Source organism: Bombus flavifrons, chromosome 13 (assembly GCF_040668555.2).
Source record: "Bombus flavifrons isolate JBK064 chromosome 13, iyBomFlav1_principal, whole genome shotgun sequence".
In the NCBI taxonomy this organism is placed as follows: Eukaryota; Metazoa; Arthropoda; class Insecta; order Hymenoptera; family Apidae; genus Bombus; species Bombus flavifrons.
This window is the reverse complement of record NC_138454.1, coordinates 7,719,186-7,743,759: the sequence shown is the minus strand read 5'-3', so window position 1 is coordinate 7,743,759 and position 24,574 is coordinate 7,719,186. Positions and strand designations below refer to the sequence as shown.

The 24,574-nt window shown below is 36.5% G+C and overlaps 4 protein-coding genes across 15 annotated transcripts in view; 2 read left to right on the top strand and 2 right to left on the bottom strand.

The window, feature by feature from the left end:
- ck (unconventional myosin-VIIa ck) overlaps positions 1 to 8,549 on the top strand; it is a 14,391-nt gene extending 5,842 nt beyond the window's left edge. For all 3 annotated transcript variants that reach the window (XM_069125922.1, XM_069125921.1, XM_069125920.1), the window contains 16 exons: positions 77 to 198; positions 281 to 537; positions 612 to 777; positions 855 to 985; positions 1,114 to 4,266; positions 4,383 to 4,627; positions 4,696 to 5,056; positions 5,163 to 5,281; positions 5,364 to 5,760; positions 5,835 to 6,017; positions 6,118 to 6,319; positions 6,400 to 6,528; positions 6,826 to 6,922; positions 7,017 to 7,114; positions 7,224 to 7,393; positions 7,475 to 8,549. In XM_069125922.1, the coding sequence (XP_068982023.1) occupies positions 77 to 198; positions 281 to 537; positions 612 to 777; positions 855 to 985; positions 1,114 to 4,266; positions 4,383 to 4,627; positions 4,696 to 5,056; positions 5,163 to 5,281; positions 5,364 to 5,760; positions 5,835 to 6,017; positions 6,118 to 6,319; positions 6,400 to 6,528; positions 6,826 to 6,922; positions 7,017 to 7,114; positions 7,224 to 7,393; positions 7,475 to 7,681 (6,037 nt within the window). In that variant the 3' untranslated portion in view covers positions 7,682 to 8,549. The remainder of the gene's footprint in view (positions 1 to 76; positions 199 to 280; positions 538 to 611; positions 778 to 854; positions 986 to 1,113; positions 4,267 to 4,382; positions 4,628 to 4,695; positions 5,057 to 5,162; positions 5,282 to 5,363; positions 5,761 to 5,834; positions 6,018 to 6,117; positions 6,320 to 6,399; positions 6,529 to 6,825; positions 6,923 to 7,016; positions 7,115 to 7,223; positions 7,394 to 7,474) is intronic.
- Positions 8,065 to 14,393, bottom strand: Su(H) (recombining binding protein suppressor of hairless). 2 transcript variants are annotated; one of them, XM_069125942.1, is made up of 2 exons: positions 14,160 to 14,393; positions 8,065 to 12,185 (listed from the first exon to the last, which is right to left on the bottom strand). In XM_069125942.1, the coding sequence occupies exon 2, from the start codon at positions 12,078 to 12,080 to the stop codon at positions 10,560 to 10,562; it is 1,521 nt and encodes a 506-aa protein (XP_068982043.1). In that variant the 5' UTR covers positions 12,081 to 12,185; positions 14,160 to 14,393; the 3' UTR covers positions 8,065 to 10,559. The 2 variants fall into 2 exon arrangements, with proteins under 2 accessions (XP_068982043.1, XP_068982042.1); XM_069125941.1 differs by lacking the exon at positions 14,160 to 14,393 and adding an exon at positions 13,338 to 13,670.
- mus201 (rad2 superfamily protein mus201) lies at positions 13,674 to 19,796 on the top strand. 6 transcript variants are annotated; one of them, XM_069125932.1, is made up of 10 exons: positions 13,674 to 13,803; positions 15,519 to 15,626; positions 15,737 to 15,912; positions 16,197 to 16,628; positions 16,703 to 16,919; positions 16,990 to 18,206; positions 18,300 to 18,398; positions 18,477 to 18,690; positions 18,766 to 19,002; positions 19,070 to 19,796. In XM_069125932.1, exons 2-10 carry the CDS (start codon positions 15,539 to 15,541, stop codon positions 19,711 to 19,713), a joined length of 3,324 nt encoding a protein of 1,107 aa, XP_068982033.1. In that variant the 5' UTR covers positions 13,674 to 13,803; positions 15,519 to 15,538; the 3' UTR covers positions 19,714 to 19,796. The 6 variants fall into 6 exon arrangements, with proteins under 6 accessions (XP_068982033.1, XP_068982030.1, XP_068982034.1 ...); XM_069125929.1 differs by lacking the exon at positions 13,674 to 13,803 and adding an exon at positions 14,420 to 14,666; XM_069125933.1 differs by lacking the exon at positions 13,674 to 13,803 and adding an exon at positions 14,724 to 15,118.
- Positions 18,830 to 24,574, bottom strand: LOC138186265 (glutathione hydrolase 1 proenzyme). 4 transcript variants are annotated; one of them, XR_011174852.1, is made up of 12 exons: positions 24,180 to 24,281; positions 22,799 to 22,952; positions 22,513 to 22,637; positions 22,285 to 22,424; positions 21,966 to 22,198; positions 21,725 to 21,885; positions 21,427 to 21,647; positions 20,955 to 21,150; positions 20,678 to 20,843; positions 20,456 to 20,602; positions 20,105 to 20,380; positions 18,830 to 18,951 (listed from the first exon to the last, which is right to left on the bottom strand). XR_011174852.1 is itself a non-coding variant. In XM_069125938.1 (11 exons), exons 3-11 carry the CDS (start codon positions 22,587 to 22,589, stop codon positions 20,192 to 20,194), a joined length of 1,530 nt encoding a protein of 509 aa, XP_068982039.1. In that variant the 5' UTR covers positions 22,590 to 22,637; positions 22,799 to 22,952; positions 24,553 to 24,574; the 3' UTR covers positions 19,004 to 20,191. The 4 variants fall into 4 exon arrangements, 3 of the variants coding, with proteins under 3 accessions (XP_068982039.1, XP_068982036.1, XP_068982038.1); XM_069125938.1 differs by lacking the exons at positions 18,830 to 18,951; positions 24,180 to 24,281 and adding an exon at positions 24,553 to 24,574 and having other exon boundaries at positions 19,004 to 20,380; XM_069125935.1 differs by lacking the exon at positions 18,830 to 18,951 and having other exon boundaries at positions 19,004 to 20,380.

The following is a 24,574-nucleotide window of genomic DNA, read 5'->3' as shown; positions in this document are numbered from 1 at the left end:
GAGCGGCACTCTCCTCTTCTTCTATATTTTTCTATTTAGACATGATTTGTCAAATGCACGAATGTTTGTGTCTTAGCGGGGAAAGCGGAGCCGGCAAAACGGAAAGTACAAAACTAATTTTGCAATATTTGGCAGCGATTAGTGGCAAGCATTCTTGGATCGAACAGCAAATTTTGGAAGCGAATCCCATCTTGGAAGGTAAACGGCTCTCTCGATCGTCGCGTCGCGATAGACAAAGACTCAAACGTTATTCACTTTATCTATGGTTTCGCGTTCATAGCGTTCGGCAATGCCAAGACGGTACGAAACGACAATTCGTCTCGCTTTGGAAAATACATCGACATTCATTTCAACGAGCAAGGGGTGATAGAAGGAGCAAAAATCGAGCAATATCTTTTGGAGAAATCGCGAATAGTCTCGCAAAGCCTGGACGAGAGAAATTATCATGTATTCTATTGTATGCTGGCTGGTCTTTCGAAAGAAGAGAAGTTGAAACTGGAACTGGAAGATGCCTCTTCGTACAAGTATTTAACGGGGGTAATGTTTCGATTTCGTTCAAGCGTTATAGTATCGAATGTTGGGAATCTAGAATCGAAGGTTTTTCTTCTCAGGGTGGTAGCATCACGTGCGAGGGGCGGGACGATGCCGCGGAGTTTGCCGACATTAGATCAGCCATGAAAGTTTTGCTGTTTTCCGACATGGAAATATGGGAGATACTTAAGCTGTTGGCTGCCCTATTGCACATGGGAAACGTCAAATACAGAGCCACCGTCGTAGGTAAGCAGCGTAATTTGTATAACGTTAAAGCGTTTCGCTTGTCTTCATAATTTAAATACGTACGATCTACTTTCTAGATAATTTGGACGCTACTGAAATTCCGGAACAGACAAATGTGCAGAGGGTAGCGCACTTACTGGGCGTACCCGTCCAATCTTTGATAGACGCTCTAACTCGAAAAACGATATTCGCTCACGGTGAGACTGTTGTAAGTAAGGAATAATTCGCGTTACGTTCCTATACAGACGGGACGATAAATACGAAGTGTCACACTGCGACAATTACAGTAGAAAATACTTTCCTCTTGTTGAGCCGAATTGTAACGTGTGCACGCAGGTGTCTACGTTGTCCAGGGACCAATCGGTGGATATCAGAGACGCGTTCGTCAAGGGAATATACGGACGATTGTTCGTGCATATCGTGAAAAAGATAAACGAAGCGATCTATAGGCCCAAGAACATGTCCAGAAGCGCCATAGGTGTATTGGATATATTCGGCTTTGAAAATTTCAGTCACAATAGCTTCGAGCAGTTTTGCATCAACTATGCCAATGAAAATCTGCAACAATTTTTCGTGCAACATATCTTTAAGCTGGAACAAGAAGAATACAATCACGAAGGTATCAATTGGCAGCATATCGAGTTCGTCGACAATCAGGATGCGCTCGATTTGATAGCTATCAAGCAGTTGAACATCATGGCCTTGATAGACGAAGAATCAAAGTTTCCCAAGGGTACGGACCAGACCATGTTAGCTAAGATACACAAAACGCACGGCAGTCATCGGAATTATTTGAAACCAAAATCAGACATCAATACGTCGTTCGGCCTTAATCACTTCGCCGGTGTCGTGTTCTACGATACCAGAAGCTTCCTCGAGAAGAACAGGGACACGTTTAGCGCCGATTTATTGCAGCTGATTCACATATCGTCGAATAAATTTTTGCAGGCCTGTTTCGCCGAGGACATCGGTATGGGATCAGAGACTAGGAAACGAGCGCCTACTCTGTCCACTCAGTTCAAGAAATCCTTGGACTCCCTGATGAAAACATTGTGCAGTTGCCAACCTTTCTTCATCAGATGTATCAAACCAAACGAGTATAAGAAACCGATGATGTTCGACAGAGGACTTTGTTGTCGTCAATTGAGATACTCCGGCATGATGGAAACGATTCGAATTCGTAGAGCTGGTTATCCGATCAGACATTCCTTCCCGGAGTTCGTGGAGAGATATCGGTTTCTCATTCCGGGTATACCTCCGGCGCATAAGGTCGACTGCCACGCGGTTACATCCAAAATCTGTCACATAGTATTGGGAAGATCGGATTATCAACTCGGGCATACAAAAGTGTTTCTCAAAGACGCTCATGACTTGTTCTTGGAGCAGGAACGCGATCGCGTTTTAACGCGGAAGATTCTAATCCTACAACGCAACATACGTGGCTGGGTTTACAGAAGAAGATTCCTTCGCATGAGAGCAGCCGCGACTGTCGTCGAAAAGTACTGGAGGGGCTACGCGCAACGACAACGATACAAACGTATGCGTATCGGTTACATGCGACTTCAAGCGCTGATCAGATCGCGAGTGTTATCGCACAGATTCAGGCATCTCAGGGGACACATAGTCGCTCTTCAAGCCCGAGCCAGAGGCTACCTGGTACGGAAAATGTACCAAAAGAAATTGTGGGCGATCGTGAAGATACAAGCTCACGTTCGAAGATTGATCGCGCAAAGACGCTACAAAAAGATCAAGTATGAGTATCGGTTGCACGTCGAAGCGTTGAGGCTTCGAAAGAAAGAAGAGCGGGAGTTGAAGGACCAAGGGAATAAACGGGCGAAAGAAATTGCCGAGCAGAACTATAGAGAACGAATGCAAGAATTGGAAAGAAAAGAGATAGAGATGGAACTGGAAGACCGGCGCAGAATGGAGATTAAGAAGAATCTAATAAACGATGCAGCCAAAAAACAAGACGAACCGGTCGATGATAGTAAATTGGTCGAGGCGATGTTTGATTTTCTACCGGATTCGAGCAGCGAGGCTCCAACACCTGCTAGGGAAACCTCTGTGTTCAATGATCTACCTGCGCCAAAGGCAGACCAACAGGAGATCATTAGCCCCGTTCAAACAGCATCGGAGGACGAGGAAGATCTATCGGAATTCAAGTTTCAAAAATTCGCGGCAACTTACTTTCAAGGGAATATTACGCATCAGTATTCGAGGAAGCCTTTGAAACACCCGTTGTTGCCTTTGCACACGCAAGGAGATCAGCTGGCTGCCCAAGCACTGTGGATCACGATACTTCGTTTTACCGGAGACTTACCCGAGCCTAGATTTCACACGATGGACAGAGATACGACCTCGGTCATGTCGAAAGTCACAGCGACTCTTGGTCGTAATTTTATACGAAGCAAAGAGTTCCAAGAGGCGCAAATGATGGGCGTCGATCCGGAAACGTTTCTCAGACAAAAACCACGATCGATAAGACATAAGTTGGTCTCGTTAACGCTGAAACGAAAAAACAAATTGGGCGAGGATGTCAGGAGGAAACTACAAGAGGACGAATACACGGCGGATAGTTATCAGTCCTGGCTGGAAGCGAGACCTACCTCGAACCTCGAGAAGCTTCATTTCATTATCGGCCATGGAATATTGCGTGCGGAATTAAGAGACGAGATATACTGTCAAATATGCAAACAATTGACCAACAACCCATCCAAGTCGTCGCACGCTCGCGGTTGGATCTTACTATCGCTCTGCGTCGGATGTTTCGCTCCGTCCGAAAAATTCGTCAATTACTTGCGAGCATTCATCAGGGAGGGACCACCCGGATATGCGCCGTACTGCGAGGATCGGCTCAAGAGAACATTCAACAATGGTACGCGAAACCAACCGCCAAGCTGGTTGGAGCTTCAAGCGACCAAATCCAAGAAACCAATTATGTTGCCGATCACGTTTATGGACGGTAACACTAAAACGCTGCTCGCTGATTCCGCCACCACCGCCAGAGAACTGTGCAATCAGCTCTCCGATAAGATATCGTTGCGCGACCAGTTCGGATTTTCTCTTTATATCGCGTTGTTTGATAAAGTCTCGTCGCTCGGCAGCGGCGGTGACCACGTGATGGATGCCATCTCGCAGTGTGAGCAATACGCCAAGGAACAAGGTGCTCAAGAACGGAATGCTCCGTGGAGATTGTTCTTCAGGAAGGAGATATTCGCGCCTTGGCACGAACCGACCGAAGATCAAGTCGCTACCAATTTAATTTATCAACAGGTGGTTAGGGGAGTAAAATTCGGCGAATATCGTTGCGATAAAGAAGAAGATTTAGCGATGATCGCCGCCCAACAATATTACATCGAATATCACACCGATATGAACGTCGACAGACTTTACACTCTTTTGCCAAATTACATACCGGACTATTGCCTGACCGGTATCGACAAAGCGATCGACAGATGGGGACATCTGGTTCTACAGGCATATAAAAAGGTGACCGTACTTACATTACGATAATTCATTGAAACTTATTTCGGCGCTCGCATTTCACTTCGCCGTATACGTTTCTTCTATCGACGACAATGACGAAACGATCTTTCTTCTTGCAGAGTTATTATTTAAAGGAAAAGGTACCTGCTTTGCGGGTTAAAGAGGATATCGTCGGTTATGCAAAGTTCAAGTGGCCATTACTTTTTTCTCGCTTCTACGAAGCGTACAGAAATTCCGGGCCGAATTTACCGAAGAACGACGTTATCATAGCCGTAAATTGGACCGGAGTGTACGTCGTAGACGATCAAGAACAAGTACTTCTCGAATTGTCGTTTCCCGAAATCACCACCGTGTCTAGTCAAAAGTACGTACCCTTTACGATCGTCTCTTTTCCACTTTTATTTTATCTCTCGATTCTACCGTAACTTTCAGAACGAATAAAATGTTCACGCAAACGTTCAACTTGTCAACGGTGCGAGGAGAGGAATTCACTTTTCAAAGCCCTAACGCCGAAGACATTCGCGATCTGGTGGTATACTTTTTAGAAGGTTTGAAGAAACGTAGCAAATATGTTATCGCTTTGCAAGATTACAAAGCACCAGGCGAAGGTTCGTCGTTCTTGACCTTTCAAAAGGGGGATCTTATTATTCTGGAGGACGAGAGTACCGGTGAAACTGTGCTTAATTCAGGATGGTGCGTCGGCACTTGCGAAAGAACCGGAGAAAAAGGCGATTTTCCAGCCGAGACAGTATACGTTTTGCCCTCGCTAACGAAACCACCAAACGATATTTTAGTAAGGCTAACGCGTGTCTTTTCCGCGCGACCTCTTTGTTTTTCTCTTTATCTATTCTTTCTTTTATATGAATTGAACGAATCTCGTTAATCGATTTCTCTTTCAGTCTCTATTCAGCATCGAAGGAACGGAAAATGGCCGCAAATTATATCCACAGCAAGTAAACGGAGTAGAATCCCGTGACAAACCTCATACTCTTTTAGAATACGCTATTGATCACTTCCGGTAAATGACACTTGTCCGTAAATACGCAACGAATCTTTCACGTTATGAATTATAATAGAGAGATGTTTCACGCTCGTTATAGAACACCGCCAAAGAGGACTATGTCAAAGGCGTTGACCCTAACAACAGCGCGACGCGGACACACCGACGAATTGTGGCATCATTCCAGAGATCCTATTAAACAACCTCTCTTAAAGAAGTTGATATCGAAAGAAGAATTAGCCGAGGAAGCGTGTTTCGCTTTTAACGCGATTTTGAAATACATGGGTGATTTGCCAACGAAAAGACCGCGTATCGGCAACGAGTATACGGATCTTATTTTTGACGGACCATTGAAAAACGAAATTCTTCGAGACGAAATTTATTGTCAAATCATGAAACAATTAACCGATAATCGAAATAGACTGAGCGAAGAACGTGGTTGGGAATTGATGTGGCTTGCCACCGGTCTCTTCACTTGCAGCCAAAGTCTCTTAAAAGTAAAATATCGCATCTACATAATATATTCGTGGATGTATTCGTTCAATTTACACGTGTTTCTGTTCTTTGCCAGGAATTGACTCTGTTTTTACGCACGAGACGGCATCCCATATCTCAGGATTCTTTACAAAGGCTACAAAAGACCTTACGTAACGGTCAACGAAAGTATCCTCCACACCAAGTGGAAGTAGAGGCTATACAGCACAAAACGACGCAAATATTTCACAAAGTTTACTTTCCTGACGACACGGACGAAGTGCGTATGCTTTAAGTGACTATTTTATCTCAATTCTATCCATTTCAAGAATAGTTATCAAACTTACGGCGATCATTCTCCAATTTATTTCTATATATAGGCGTTCGAAGTGGATTCGTCAACGAGAGCAAAAGATTTTTGTCAAAATATAGCGCAAAGACTGAACTTACGCTCTGCAGAAGGATTCAGTCTGTTTGTGAAGATTGCCGATAAAGTCATCTCGGTTCCAGAAGGGGATTTCTTCTTCGACTTTGTACGACATTTGACGGATTGGATAAGAAAAGCTCGACCCTCTCGCGATGGTACATATTCGTTGTAATTTTTTACCAATCATAAATGCAACACAAAGAAACGTAATAAGATTTTCATATATTTTGCTTAGGTGTATCACCTCAATTTACGTATCAAGTATTTTTCATGAAGAAATTGTGGACCAACACTGTCCCCGGTAAAGACAGGAACGCAGACCTCATTTTCCACTTTCACCAGGAGCTTCCTAAATTATTAAGAGGTAAAAGTTGCGTTCCAACACTTTTAAAGCATTTTGTCGTATAATTACTAGTAATTAAATAGTACTAATAGTAAAATAGTACCAAATAATTTACTACAGTACTAAAATACTACGGAGTACTAAGGTACTTTGGTAGCACTAAGGCACTTTAGCTCTTTTCTGTTACTTTAGTACTTTACTAGTACTAAGGTACTTCACTGTTACTTAGTAAATTATTACTACGTTACGTAGTAAATTATTATCCGGCTTGATCATTTTACACAATTATACTATTTACGTATGTATCTCTCCTTATAGGTTACCATAAATGTACCAAGGAAGAAGCATCCAGATTAGCAGCACTAGTGTACAGAGTTCGTTTTGGTGAAAGCAAGCAGGAACTTCAAGCTATTCCGTAAGTGGAATACACGTTATAATCTGTTGTAGCACGTAGTTACGTACAAGTTTATATTTAGAAGGACAATGTAGTAACGTAAGATTTTCCCTAGGCAAATGTTAAGAGAACTTATACCTGGAGATTTAGTAAAGGTACAAAGTTCTAACGATTGGAAGAGATCGATAATAGCAGCATACAATCAGGATGCTGGTAAGATATTGTTTCAATCGTGTTTGAGCGCACAGTCAATACTTATTTACTTTTTCTCTATATGTTACATACAATTGCAAAGTAAATAGATAAATAAACTTCTCCGTAGGTATGAGTCCAGAAGATGCCAAAATAACGTTTTTGAAAATAGTTTATCGATGGCCAACCTTTGGTTCAGCCTTTTTCGAAGTCAAACAAAGCACAGAACCAAATTATCCAGAATTATTGTTAATCGCTATAAATAAGCACGGTGTAAGTCTTATACATCCACAAACGAAAGTAAGTGAACACATTTGTCTTATCTATAATTGTTTAGAAGTTATATCTAAAAATGTTACCTGTGAACATTTGTATTCGTAGGATATACTAGTAACGCATCCATTTACAAGAATCTCAAATTGGTCGTCGGGTAATACCTATTTTCATATGACGATTGGAAATTTAGTCAGAGGTTCGAAACTATTGTGCGAAACTTCACTCGGATACAAAATGGATGATCTATTAACTTCATATATTTCGTTAATGCTCACAAATATGAATAAACAACGCACGATACGGATAAAGTAAAAGCGATCTTACTCGACCATGTCGCTTTGTGGTCGCTATTCGTAAAATTAAGCATACGCGAAATGAGAGAGTCAGTAAAGTGAAATATAAAAAAAGAAGAAATACCAGGTAATTTAACGATTGTGATTAAAAACGATCGACACGGATCCGGTCTATGTTGTTTATAGAAGATTTATTTAAATAGCAATCCTTTTCGATATAACAATGATTTCTGTAACTATAGACACTCGCGAAAAATACAATTTTTTACACAAAGAATATTGATAAGCACAATAGCAAACTTCATACAATAACAAATGTTTCATACATGTGTTCTCTTTATACATTTTTTATTATATACATATCCAATATATATATATATTACACATACATATGTACGTGTATATGTATATATATATATATACTCTATATTCTTATATCCATTGTCGTTCAATTGTTGCAACGACTGAGAGCGTAAAGGGAATCATAGTGCACGTGTACACAAGTAATTAGTTTAAAAGATTGTATATGATTTATTTACAAATAAGATTCTCATATAGTTTTGTAAAATATTGTTTTAATTCGTAAGTGAGAGAAAGAAAGTGTGCGTGTGTATGTGAGAGAGAAATACAATGAAAGAACTTCAGGTTCAAACGTAGTTTGACAAATTGGGATATGATCCAAAACAGTTCCACATCTGCGAAAAGTTATTGAAAAATTGGCAACTTAACTTAATGTAACGCTTGAACGTAACTTAAAATAGTTTTCCAATGTAATGAATTGTAATGATTACTCAATGATTATCCGTCCACTGATACGTATAAGGATGTAATTATTATTAACTCGCAATTTATTACTGTGAATAAAGATAATCGTATTCTTCAGGTACTTGGTGTAAATTTTAATCGTGGGTAAATTCCCATGGTATACATGTATACCGACATTCCTCTTTTACAATGGATCTCTTCAGGAAGACAATTCTCAAAGCGATTTTATCTCGCTTCCTGTTGCAGATAATTATATTCGATGGTATCTAGAAAAGAGCCTGTATCGCTCCGACCAAGTCGAGGAGTCAAAAAACAAATTGTTTCTAGCTAATAATTTTTAGTTTTCATATCAACAAATTTCGTTGCTTTGGCCGAAACATATTATTGTGTTTCGCATACAATAATATTATATTGGTATTTCGAACAATTTCGGTGAAATGTAAAACGATTGGCCCATTATTTCGAAATGCAATTACTTTTTCAAGGTACACCTGAGCTTCGTACCGCAATAGTTATGTACGTACAGTTGTCTCTATTATCGAATCTTGGGATTTGGAAATAACGTGTAGGTCATGAAGTAAAGACTTTATTATATAAATCTGACCAATTTATTGTAAAACATAGAGAGACATAAAAACGTATATATTTAGATTTTTCTTTTGTGTCATCCATTTAAAATGCACCGTTACATATCGTATTTTCGCGCGAATAAGCATATTGTCTTCTCTGTGGATGATATCAAGAATTTCGATAGGAAAATCGAGATATCGATAATCAGTGAGATTAATAGGAAGCGTGCACAATATTTTACGTCTACGTTAAAAAAGCAATCAAAGGTTTCATTGACAAAATTATATAACAATTATGAAAATAAATAATCGTCGGTAAAATAAAATAGCGATAGTTGGTTAGCGCACGAAATCAATCGAAATAGCAAATTGCAATTTCGGCAAGATACTAACGATTTTCTCCAATTGAATTAAATCTAGAATAATTTCTAAGTCGCGTATAAAGTTTCACAAAATTAACGTGTAGTCCATCTGATATGTACGTTACGTACATTACGTATCACGAGAAAAATACGATTATAATGTTCAATTTTGCATTAATGCATATACTATGTAAAACAGTAAATTAAATACGTTTGAAATATTCATGATATAAAAGAAAGAACCTGAATGGATAGAAATTTTCAATTGGTTTGTAAAAGATAAATTAGTCGTTCAAATATTTGCATCGCATATATAGCTCGTATCTTAGCCGATATTCGCAAGTCATTCGTATTTCTCGATAAATAAAAATGAATGCCTTTAAAAATTACTTGATGCTACATTTTTATAAATGTAAAAAGTATCAGCAAGAACATTCTGAAAACTACGTTTTTACATACAATGTGTATTGCGATAATTGTGGTAGAAATTCGGTCAATTTTAAACCAAATATAGATTCCTTCGATAACAATATCTGATCATTCGAAGAACGAATCTGCAGTAATCGATGAGAAATGTACAACCACTTCCAGTGATCGATATGCAATTGTACGGTCTACGCCATTAAGTCTCGATGGCTAATCTAATACAATGGAGAGATTTAATAGCGTGTTTTGTTTCGTCGTTTAATGAGCGAACAAATTTTCGAGTTTGTTCTCCCCTCCCCATCATATTCCTTTTACCAAGTAATAGCTAAATATATTCACATTCGTAAAAAGCTCTTAATTCTAAGGTCGCTATAAATTCTAATCCCTGTGTGTAATTCTGTATCAACACTTAAAGCTAGGTACCTACGTATTTATGAACATAGGGAAACGATTCTCGGTACCGCACACTGTACATATTCAACGTAGCGTCGTAACGCAATAAAACGCAACGTAATGCGACACAACGCAACGCAATGCAACGAAATGGTTGCTACGTGCTGCTTTTTGTATTGTCTAAACTTGTTGCCGCACTGTCGACTCGGAGCAATAGGTCTTTCGCTGCGTAGGTAGTCACTGAGTTAACATCGTCGCCGATTGGCTCGTTGTTATCGATAGAAACAACTGGAATATCGTTCGAAGAATGAACGGAAACAACAGCGTTCGTCTCACTGACTCGTAAACTTTGGTGATGCGCACTGTAATTGTCTAGGAAACATCAGAGACCCGATTGAGGGGGTTGATGAGTATTCCAAGGTACGTCCGCGATCGCCGGTGGCATGTTCGGTTGATTGTGCATGCCGCGTGGTGCTCTCATAATCTCATCTGCTGGCGGACAGTGAGGCCGAGGACCAGGTTCTGGAGTATAGGTAAACGTCAGACCGGTCGCATAAATGATACCATCGTTGCGAACCAACGAGACAGGCACCTGAGTCGGTTGCCGCACCCAGAGCCATTCACCCCTAAATTGTGATATATCTGGTACCACGCAAAGCATGCTTTCCTGACATCTATACATAGTTTCCGCTTCCACGTCACCGAACCATACCTGAAGATTAGGCGTAAAATTATCTCCTGTCAATTCGAGCATTGCCACGTCCCCGCCACCATTCAAGTGCAAGCTATGGACCAACGGTACCGGTGTTACCGGCGATCTAACCGGGCCCATGCCTTCGAAGAATTGATACTCTGCCTTATCGGTGCTGATTATCGTCCAACAGGCACCGTCGTTTATCATTTCTTTATTTGCCTCCTTTGGACAAGGAGTAGCTTGAAATTGGATAATACGTTCTTGAGATAAACAGAGGTACATGTGGTCCGTGTCTTTCATATAGAAAGCGCATTTATGTAGTTGCGAAACTGGATCGTCCGCCTCTAGACTGGCCATTTGCTTGTCCACTTTCCGAATTACTAAACGTGGAAGAGCCATTCCTGTTACCGAACATACCAATTTCACTGTACTGCCGTAATGTACGTAGCCATCTCGAACCTGAAACTCTTCCGATTCGCTCTCATTATCGTCCAACAGGTGTATGGTGAACGCACCCCACTGCGTCGAACTGGCATGAAAATTTCCGTTTTCCACATGAAGATAACGCGTGCTAACCGTTTGAGATCGTAACCGATTAAACAGCGCAACTTTTGTTCCGCTCGCTATACACAAATCGGCGTTTTTCAACGATTGTTTCTTCTTCGACGGCTTCGAGATCACTTTGATTCTTTTACTATGAAACACACCGATATCGTGTCCGCTACCGTAAAACATTTTCACCGAGAGCATAAAGTGCTTCCTCTTATCCGAATCCGAAATATAAAGTGTCTTTGCCGCGCAATACTGTTTACCATTGTTTAAATCTAGTTGTTGCATGTCTTGATCGGAATTCCCGATTCCGATAAATGCGCAAAGCTGAGCGGACTGCTCGCTCTCTCCTTCGCGAAGCATCTGCTCTTGCCGCATTCTCCACCCATCACCGAACAAATAAATACACGGTGGAGGACAGAAGAATCTTTTTTCGTTGCCGTACGACTTTTGCGCAACCTTTGCATGAAGAATTACAATAACCATGTCGCTTCTATCGCGCAAATAACGTTCCATTGCTTCGCGTGTCAACCTTTGATCTTGATGATCCGGTCTATAGACACCGGATCCAAATCGGGGGTAAACCGACATGACCGAAGTCGGTGAAGGAGGAGATTGCATTCCATGTGCCATCGTCGGCAAACCAAACTGGTGTGGCATATTTAATCTTCGCTTCGATTCTCTCGACTATACAACAGAGTTGTTAGGTTGCTTGCAGACTATCCTTGTCATCTATGCATGTCATAATTGCCACTGCCTCTTTACCTGAAATACATTTCATCATGGCCAATTATAACCAATATTGTTTTTCACACTCAATATCGTTCTTATTTTTTCAAATATTCTCTTGTCAAGTAGATATTAGAGAGACACAAATATATCATTAAATCAAATTGAAATAAATATACATAAATAGGATCATAATTTGTTATTGCAGACATCCAAATCTGTACATATTACCCTAATTGTAAAAAACAGTTGTCTTTTTAACTATATATCTTTGAATAGACATAGATGCATAGGATTCTATTCGTGTAAAACTAAAGTGTGGGAAAGATTTTTGTTTTTCTCGATGCAAGATATAATTAACGTAAGGTATCTTTCTTTAAACGAGCTCCTAAGAATTGCTAGTCTTAGTACAGGAAAGAGGAAATGTACATATATACTGTGGGAACCAAGCTGAGCTCATTTTTCCTGCATGAATTAAATCACCCTTGTTCGTCGTGTCTATACAATCATATCCATGTACTTGTAAGTATAAAGATGTTCTCTGATTAATTTTACATATGCTAAGGTAACTTCTCTAAATCTTCTTAATTTTCAAACACAGTATTGGTTACAAAATACAATATTGCTCATCCATGTTACATATTACTATGCGTTTTACAAAGAACCAACAAAATAATATTCTAGGAAAAGCAAAAAGCTTGTATTTCCTAATAAAATTTGTGATACCAATTGTCTGACACAAGCTACATATACTCACAACACTTAATTAAATGCATCATGAATAGAATTACAAACACATTCCTCTGTGTGAAATCAACGAACTAAACTTTATGTATTGCGGTACATTGTAATAACAGAACTTATATTAGTACATAAATAACAAACTGATCTAAACTTTATGCGTGTTGTAACGTTTATAGATATAGAATTATATATAACGTTATAAGAAGAAAAAGATATTCTTGCTAAAAGATACTTTCTGAATATGAAGAATTTACATTCCATAATAATAGAAATTGAACATTGTAGATTGTTTTAATTTCATAGATAGATTGATAAATGTTGAAAGTAACAAGCTTATACAATTGTTTTAATAAAGAATTATTAAACTACTAAAAATATCTTCTATTTACCTTCTTGATGCAAAGATTACACCGAACAAAAACAGGTTACGTTTTGGGAGCTCACCTCATTTTTCGTAATATGTTCAATGGAAACATAAATCCCAGTGCATTTTTTAAAATGATCGGTTATTCACAAATGTCACACTGTTCCTTGATTCTTCAACATTCGCAAATCCTTTTGCGTCCTCGTCACCTATTCTCCCTAATCCATTCAAAAAACACCTGTTCACTTTCCGAATTTTCCGAACAGTCTTACCAACCCTTAGAAATGATTTAGCCGCGCGCGCGCCACTTTAAATCCAAAATACAAACATACTGTTTCGAAACACTGTTTGAATACGTTCTGTAGTTTCCTTCTTATATTTAGGTTTTCTGCAGTCTTGTCACTTTCAGGCTAATAGCGACTGATAAACACATATCTCGACAATTCTATTAGAAAATATACAACCTACCCGGACGGTGTTCGCCGAGTAACTAAGTTCGAAACGACAACGTAGAGTTATTACTACCCGCGTAAGTGGCTCTAACAGGTACGTATTTATAGAGGGATCCATGAACCTCTCGATATAAAACCGATCACTGCCATTCATATAAATATTTCAATCATTTCCTTCTTCCTTTATCGTCTAATACTGAGTATAAAACGAAAATCTTTAAGATGGAAATTTTCAGAGAAGTATGAAATAACGAAAGAAAAAGATACGATTAGATATACCGTTCTATTACAATTTACCAAAATATTTTATAAAATTATACGTTATATCTTCGAATAGGAAGTATTATATAATTTTTAAGTTGTGTAAGAAATATTGATAACGGTCACACACGTTAATACTTATAAAATCGGAATGAAAGCGTAAGAATTTTTAGGGGTTTGAATAGTTACGTTACTGAGCTGCTGATTCTATTGTTTTACTGTTGTACAATGGCCTGGTCGACCCAAGCGCCTCCAGTTTCCCCTCTTGTTCCCCACCTGACGTGAGCTGCTCCCCTCTACTCCATAGATACCGTGGAATTGCTGCCGCAAAAGGATGTTGGGGTTACCCTGGGGGGCGTGGGAAAAACCTGCTGTGGGAAAGAGTGGGTGGCCTCTACCTCACTTCACTTCTCTCATGATGACGATACGATATATACATCATGTCTGCAAGTGTGTATATACCCATGGACTAGACGAGTTACACACTACTGTATTTCACATATTACGTTACGAGTACTTGTATTCGAATCACACGAACGGCCAATAGCCTGGTACTGCGTAATATAGGACGAGTGCGCGTGGATAGACAAATTAACGTTCTATATAAGCTCACCTTTTATTCCATCGAAAGTCGAGTTCTTGGACGGCTAAAAAATTTACATGAATTTTAGATCGACGAACGTTATGGATGAAAACGTATGTTACACAAGATTAGTTTTTGCGTATTATAAACATGACTTACTTATTTTCTGTGTATACATAAACATTTTTCGAAAATTCTGCCATTTTCCTCAATGAAAAACTTTATTTTGTTATTAAACTCACATATTTCAAAACTATAATATGTTTATATTAATACAATATTTTCTATTTTATGCATAAAACTTGTATGAGCAAATTTCATAATTTTAATATATGAACAAATAATTTGGCAAGATTACATCTCTTATCTTTAAAGCATGAATGTAAGGAGTTGGTAAATACATAATAATACGATGAAAATAAAATACCATTAATGATATTCAGAAAATCTAGTGAATTACCAATTTTCTCACGATAATAATATGATTAAAATATACAATTCTGACAATCTCTGCTTATTTTTTTTAAACATATTACACCATACGATCTAAATGCGCGTCTAATGTGTAAGTATATATAAGCACATTGTTTTTGTAATCAGCTGACACCAGTGCGATGTCTGTAAGAATAAGTTTTGCGCGTCAAGATACTAATATCATATCAAAAATATATAATTTAATGTTTTAACATTAATATAAATACACGTATGTACGTGTGTATGTAAAATATACGCACGTAAATTTATTTTTTACAAATAATAAATATTTTCATGTTATTTTTTATCCTCTTATATTTTCATAACGTATTTAGAGTTTAGGTTATAACTTGTTAAAAATATATTTGGTCCTTATGCTCTTATTATATCTTTCAATATACATACAATTTTGCATGGTAAATTATAAAATATACTATGATGCATTGTGGTAAAAGGTATCTATTAAAGTCATTAAATGTATTACTTTTTAGAGACCTGTTAAGTTGTAATAATGGGTGTTTATGGTCTTTGGCGTTTACTTGATGCAACAGGAAAACAAGTACCCCTGGAAACATTAGAAGGAAAGATCTTAGCTATTGGTACATCCTAAAAATTTGTATTTGTACATTTATTATGTTAATAATTGCACATAAATTTATTTGTAAAACAATTATCTTCATATAAACAATAAAATTTTGTGATTTTTTAGATATATCAATCTGGATACATCAAGTGCTACAAGGGTATCAGGACCGCTTTGGTAATCCCAAACCTAATGCTCATCTTATTGGCTTATTTCATAGAATATGCAAACTATTGTATTATAAAATTAAACCAGTTTTCGTTTTTGATGGAGGTGTGCCAATGCTTAAGAAGAACACAATTGTAAATATATTTTTTATTACACTTTCATTTTTTAAAGTATAAACTTTAAGAATGTGTACTTTATAACTAAAATATCAACTATACATCTTTATATAATATAATTTAGCTGGTTTCGTTTAACTTTCTAATTGTCTAAACTATTATACGTCCTAATATTAGGTACGTTGCATGCATGTTTAATGAAACTGTACTTTTATCTTGATTATAATATTGTCTGTACATAATTAGTTTGCTGTGGGAACCAGGTAGTGAGAAAAGAGGTTCTTATTCTTTTGTGTTCACAGGCTTTACGCAGGAAACAGAAATCTATGGCCAAGAATAAAGCCCAACAGATGAGGACAGAATTAATAAATAATTTGATAAAGCACTCTACAATAAAGGCAGTTCTTAATACAGAGAAACAAGTTACTACGAATGGCTCTTCTGAAGTAGTTATAAATTTGCAAAATAAGCAAACTGTGAATGATATGTACGAATTGCCAAATATGCCAAGCACTAGTAAAGCAGAATCAAGTCATAGTGATGATTGTAATTCTGATTCATCTGATGAACCAAGTCCAAAAAAGCAAACAAAATGGATTGGCAATATTCATAGCGTAGATGTAACTAGCGCCGAATTTAAAACTTTACCAGCTGATGTGCGTTATGAAATTCTAACAGATCTCAAAGAAACAAGAAAACAAAGTTCATGGGGCCGTTTGCATGAAATGCCTGAAGTACATGCTCATTTTGAGGATTATATGTATAAACATTTAATTTTGTCGTTTATCTGAAACATGTTTTTATTTAGGAATCAAATGAATTTTCTGGTTTCCAAATGAAACGTTTATTAAAACGTCGATTAGTACAACAAAGTTTAGAATCTGCAGAGAAAGAAATGGGTGGAAAAACGCTTACGTTGGACGAGCTAGATAAATTATTAAAAGAACAAGGAATACCGACGAACGTTCAAAAGTATACTTATCGTATCGCTGCGGACAATACAACTAGATTAATATATATTAATGGTATGTAATAGCCTTCTACTATACAATCCAAAACCGATCATTTCTTAATTCTTTATGCTTTATATTGTAGATAAAAATGCGTATCTAAAAGACAACGATGATGTTAATTCAGATAGCGAGAGCATACAGCACGAAAATAGAATGGATGAAGCCACTGCTGGACCCAGTAAAGATACAAAAATCTGTGATGATATAAATGAATATGAACTTGATGATGATTGTGATAGTGACACTGATATAACAGATGTGAATAATTTTAAATTTAGACGGGAAACAGATAGCGATATAGAATCGGAAGTAGAATCCAATGAGTCGCGAGTATTACCAAAAAAATATTTCAAACAAAACATTACGAATCCTGCATTAATGTATATGTTAGAATATAGTGAATTAACGGAAAAACAGATCCTTACCCTTCTTGAACAAAATAACAGAGAAACTTACAGAGATGTCGAAAATATGTCAAGAATATCACAACAAATCGATTCATTTAAAACAATACAGCCTTGTGAAAGTAAAAATAATTCATTAAATACGAAGCATTCTTCAATATCTGAGGACGGCAAAGAAGATACGAAATATAATTACACAAATACTATAAAATCAATCGATGTATCGAAGCCGGAATTAGCTGAATCAAATACTGAGACAAACATTAATATCTCTCCTACTAGAATGGCAAACATTTCAGATAAAGCGCAAGTTAAATCAAAAAATGTAGTAACAGTTAATTCAATAGACTCAATGTCAGACTCGGACGATTTCATAGAAATTGAAGATATACCGATACCAGATATAAGTACTACTACTAATAAATATGTTCCACAAGGTATCCAAATAACATTTAGATCTGATGAAAAAGTAGTGGATGATATGTTTGCCGACGTATTTGAAACACACAATAGCGAGTTCAATACAGATATACATCCTACACAATCGGCGGAAATATTTCATTGTGATCAAGAAATATCAAGAAACGAACGTACTTTCAAAGAAACAGTAGATTCAAAAAAAGATCAAATTAAAGATAAACAGCTGCTTAATTTAAAAGAAATTGATAATCTTAATGTGCAGACCATTATCGATATCGACCCGAATACTTTAAACACGAATGTACCATTAGAAGAAAATCAAATGAAAGATAGCATCGAAAATTTAACCAATTCTGTAAAGGGTAATGTAGAAGCTGCAAATATCAAAGACAATACAAATGTTAACATGCTGACTGACTATACAAAAAGAATAAGCCCTATACCTATGAACGAAGAGGAATTGTTATCGTTACAAGTACGTACATACATCAGATTAGATATACACATACGGGTAATGGATACACGGAAATATTCTTGGAATATTTAGTATATTTTAGTATAATTGCAGACACAATTAGAGGACAAACAAACAGAACTAATGGCAAATATTGGTAAATTAGAAAGACAAGGTATCGATATTTCTGACCAAATACGAATCGAAGCACAGGTATCACGATGTGAATTTAGTAAATTCTTAGCACTGTTATTTATTTAACATAACATCAATGAAATTATTTATTTGTAGGAACTATTACGATTATTCGGAATACCATATATTATAGCACCTATGGAAGCAGAGGCGCAATGCGCATACTTGGAACAAATTCATCTCATCGATGGTACGATTACAGATGATTCAGATATTTGGTTATTTGGTGGACAATGCGTTTACAAAAATTTTTTTGATAACAATAAAAAGGTTCTTGAATTTCGATCCTGTGATATACAACACTATTTCAGTAAGCCTATTGTCCTTTCAATACAAAAAGAAACGCATCCGTGTGCAAATTATAAAGTATTTATCTCCTTCTTAGAATTAACGCGAAACGAAATGATACGGCTTGCTCTCTTGGTTGGTAGCGATTATACAACAGGTTTAACTGGTATTGGACCTGTTACTGCGTTAGAAATATTAGCAGCATTCCCTTCAGAAGGCGACGATTTATTGAAAGGTTTAACAAACTTTTCTTCTTGGATCGAAAATGGTAAAACCGCTGGTCCTGGAAAAGCGAATTTGCGAACCAAATTACAGAATTTACAAATTCAAAAAGGTATAAGTATATGATATCCTTTATTGTTACACACAGTTCATATGATACATTGTTGTTTTACGTACAGGTTTCCCGAGTCAAGCTGTTGTACAAGCGTATCTTTCGCCTAAAGTGGATGAATCAAAAGAGACTTTCACGTGGGGTAAACCTAATATTATACTTTTAGCCGATTACGTAAAACAAAAATTTGGTTGGGATAAAAATAAGTATAATAAAATTATCGAACCAGTATTGAAAAGATTACAAGAAAAACAAAGTCAACAGAAAATAAATGCGTATTTTAAATTACAAACTATTCCGAAATCAATTGAAATGAATTTAAGTAAACGAGTTCAGAAGGCAGTGCAAAAATTAAGCAATGAAAATAAGGAAGATTCCATAAGTGTAGAAAGCATGCAACAATCAATAAAGAAAAAGAAATCTTTGGTTGAAAATCGAAAAAAAAGAGGAGAGTCGAAAAATGAACGAGCTTTAGTTGATAATACTAAACCTAAAGTTTTTACTGTTTCTGCTTGTAACGAGAAAAATGTTGATGAATACATACCACAAAGAGAAAGTGATAAAGCAAATGCCTTAAAAAAAAAATTACACGCGATCGAAGTAATTCGGAAGTCGAAACAAGGATTATACAAGACGAAAAAGATAAAGCGTTGTGTAAGAAAAGTAAAGGAAAAAGCTGAACTTTCAGAAAGTGATAGCGGTAGTTCGTAGTATTATTTAATGTAAATTAATGTAACTAATGTAAATTAATGAACGATACATGTACATTTTTTAAAATAAATTATTATTTTATACGGGGCCTGTTACGTTCTTTAAAAATACGTAAAAATTAGCGTCATTAAATGTACGCCTGTGATTTTCAAGTATCTAATAAAATTTATGTTATTTTTTATATAACATATATCTGATGCTTATATCTGTTGAGAATCTTAAAAAGGTCAATTAAAAATTTATTTTGTCATAAATATTAAACATTTCTGCGTTATATGTAGTTTACCGATACTTTTTGAGATACTATATGACAGGAAAGGAGAGCTTGGCAAAGATATTTCTGTATAATCATACTGAAACATTTTTCTGTTATCCCTTATCTCTAACTTACTGTAAGTGCGTAGGCACATGTGTGTGTATGTGTGTGTGTGTGTGTTCGCACTTATTCATCAATGAATATTCTACCACAAATAATCATTTAAAAGCCAGCAGTTCTTCCTTCCCTGCGAAAGTCCGAGCTAGCAATTATTTCTCCGTTTTGTTTGGATATAGCTGTAATTGCACTTCCAATTCCTGAGTAAGTTGAAACATTGTGTCCAATGCTATATAAATAATTTAACACGTCCGGAGAAAATCCTTTTTCATTTTGAACAACCATTGGTAAGAGCTGGAGTTTCATAAAAAGCGTTATTGATAGTTGAAAATGCACAATATTGAATGACGAATTGACGTTGAACTTTACCTGATGATGAATTCTAAGCGTATCAATAGCTTGTTTTACGTTATATCCTGACCAAAGATTTAATACCATTGCTATTGCAACTGCAGAGGTGATTTTAGTTCCGCCTGCAGCACCAATTACTAAACGAACTTCTCCACTATTGTCTACCTTTACGAACAAGAAAGAAAAACAATAAGATGAGAATACTCGATATTTATCTCTTAATTCATAAAGTACACTTACAACGATGGTTGGACTCATAGAACTCATAGGTCTTTTTCCAGGCCTAATGAAATTCGCTGGCGAAGGTGGTACGTCGAAACCATTAGTTATGTTTGGAGAACTAAAATCGTCCATTTCATCGTTAAAAATTATTCCAGTCGATCTTGAACGTCTCATCGCGCCAAAGCTATCGAATTGATATAGAGAATTAAAAGATATGTCTTTTATCCTATTCATAGGTGTAGGTGTGCTTTTAAAAGTTGCATTTAAAAGTAGAGAGCTTACAAAATCAACATACACTTGATTTATCGTGGATGTGACTGATACAGCCGATCCGTCTGGAGCTAAGACAGAAACATGAGATGTCCCTGAATCCTCTGGTGTGGTCATAACAGCACCATAATATTTCGGATCATTGTTTGTTTTATTAACTGTAATTTTATTTCGAATACTGTTGGCATAATCGATGGATGTCAGATTATCAAGTACGGAAGCTGAAAGGATTATTGCTTATGTAAAATAAAGAAGAAACATAAGAATATTATCGGATGTTAATGATAAGATTTTAAACTTTTCAACGAAAATATCTCATTTCAAATATCGTATGTTTATTAATTCCGAGACATTTGATTCCAAATTTACGCTTATCGCACCTTCTTATCTAAAATGATTTAAAATAAAGTTCTGATGATATATCATAAAATACAATTGCTCTTCATTACGTATGATTATTGCGGCTGATAATTAGATAATGTAAGCTGCCAACTCACTGATATCGACGAATTCAGGATCAGCCAATTCGCTTCTTTTAGCGTAAGCCCATTTAAACGTTTCGACTATAATTTGCCACATAATTTTGTTGTCGGGGTGAGGAACCATGCCGTGAAGAACGTTCATAATAAAAGCTAGGATCGCACCTGAACCCGGTGGTGGTGCGGTATACATCGTTAAATTCCCGATCGTTGCTTTTATCGGTTTCATCCATTTTACTCTATAATAAGTATATCATTCACAAATTCATTGCCAATTTTTCCCCACTAAGCGTGTACATCGAGGGTCCAAACAAACCTGTACTTTTGCAGATCTTCCTTTTTAATGATACCGTTGAAAGTTTTGATTTCTTCGACTAAGCTATCAGCTATAGTTCCGTTATAAAATATATGGGGTCCATGACTTGCGATCAACCTTAACGTCTCTGCCAAACGCGGCCTCTTTATTCTATCATTTACCTAAAAGAAGCGAAATTTTATGACGACCAATGTTTTAATCAGAGACTATGAAAGAAAAACAAGCATGACAAATGTGACACCTTCCATGTTGAATTGGTAATAGGATTTATGAGGATTTCCGCCAAAGACTTTTCTGCTCTTATTAACGGCTCTTTACTCGTCAAATACGAGGCCAGGTATTTAGTTACGAGAGATCCAGTGGCGCACAAAGAAATAGTAGGCTCAAATAAATCGGGCCATGGCAATTTTCCGTATTTTTGATGAGCTTCCCAATATCCGAGTAGTTCGCCCGGCACAGCAATTGCTAATCCACCTTTTTCGTTTACACGATCAGATTAATATATCTACACTATGTTTGCAAGTAATAACGATATGTAATAAAAAGATCAAACAGCTTACCGAACAGCGCTAAATCAGGGTTGCTTTGAAACATATCCTCGTGCGCGTCAGATGGAGCAGTTTCCCGCGCATCCAGATAATTGGCAGTTTTGGTAGTAGAGTCCCAAATGGTCATTAAAAATCCACCGCCCAGTCCCATGCTTCGATTCATCCAAGAATGCAACGTTATAAGACGGGAGTTCGAAGACTAAAGATCATGAGTACACGTATAATCCAAGTTTAATTTACCTATGTAATGATGCAACGCCCTCGCACAACAGGGATGCTATAGCCGCATCGACAGCCGAACCACCTCTCATCAGCATACCGGCACCTATCTGAGCGCATTCTTGTCCGTTCGTAGATACTGCGCCCTTGCAAACAGAGAACATGAGTTCAGATCAACGTAAGAGTCGCTTCGATCGCGATAGTAAATGTAATAATTGACGTTCCTTTCTCCGAACGAAAGTATGTAAATCGAGCGACACTTTAGTAAGTAAGCAAATCAAAAAGTTTATCTTACATCATACTTTACCTTTGTATATATTCCGAAATACGAAGTACCGATTTTGTATTCTGAATCCTTATTTTCTGTACCAGTAACGAGTAAAACGATTATTATCGTTAGTATAACAGTTAGAACTGCAGCGGTGCTCACCCCAAATATTACAGCCCTCTTTCTGCTTGGTCTGCACGAAAAGGAATTGTTTTTTTAATCTTCCAAAATAATCCGGAAAGAAAATATTTCGATGATAACATCTTTATTGGTTCTAATAAATTTGCCTTTATCTTCGAATCTGAGTAGAAATAAATCGCGTTTGTCTCTTATTTTAAATTCGCGGAAGAAGGAAGCACGATTACTTCGAGTGCTGATATCGACCGTTTCAATCGAATCAGCAAAATGAAATTCGTCTAATGTAGAAATATCTTTACGTATTTACAAATGCTATCGAGTGATTATATACATGTATATGTACCCTTTTATAATAACAAACTTCGTAAAGATAATTAAAATATCTATGAATGCTTCTATTTTACGTTGAATATCAACAAATGGTATTAATTATTTCGCGTTATCTGTTTGGTAATAACAAAAGTAAAAGAAATACAATATGAAATCCGATTGATTAAAAATTTTATTTTATTTTTCCATATTATCGAGTGTACTACTAATGAACGTGTACTAATACTGTAAGAATAAAAAGACACTATAGATGCGATTGCGGATCACTAATGGTACACGTAAAGTAGTACATACACACATATTTCAATTTATTGATACATACATACATGTATGTAATACGGTTGCGTCTATGTGTATATATATATATAATATGTATATTATATGTATAGTATTACTGTAACTTGTTTCCTTCAATTACTTTAACGATGACGGAACAAAGTTTGAAAATGTAAAATCATTTAAAAAATTAACGAAATATAATACGGCCGCATCGTATCTGATAGTACTTCGATAAGAAATGTAAATATTATCTAAAACTCACACATTTCACGTAATTGCTTCATTTTTATGATTCATTGCATAAAACTTGCGTACAGTAGTACATACTAATTCTCATGTACATCATGTAATGTGCAAAGAACATCACTATATAATCATTTAAGATAAACATTCGAAATGAATAACACTTGAAAATGATTTTTTTAATTTGTCGAAGATCTAAAAAATTATATTCCTGTCAGTTTTCACCGAAGCAACTCCTCCGTGTTAAAAACGATCTAAGGACTACATACATAAGTACACGAGTAACTTTCATCGAGGACAAATGTTAAAACTCCGACACCGATTTCGCACAATAGTTAACGGACATTTGCGTAAAAAAGATTTTACCAAAAAGAAATCGTTAGACAGGGATAATAAGTGAAGTGTAAAAAATAAAAAATATTTTACCAACCCGATCATATTACGTGAACAAACACGGCATAAGAGAGCTCTCAACCTTGACTGAACGTTTCACCAAGCCGATCGTCGCCTTTTGTACTAGCATGATACAGATTCTATTTATTCATCCCCACTACTACCAATACATTCACAAAGTAGTATCCTACTATTTTATTTAAAAATCTATCTTAAAAATTTATTTTACTTAAAAAGCCTCCAAAGTTGTTAATATCTTTTTTAATATACAGTACGCCAAACGACAAAACGTTTCATTAATTAATATTATAATCTTTCTTTAATACCTGTTGCATTACCTTTGGAACACTTGTGTTGTTTTTAAAAAATTTGGTTTATTTATTGTATCTTTCTCGATACCGCGTACATACCTTTTTCATTTGTTCTCCAACA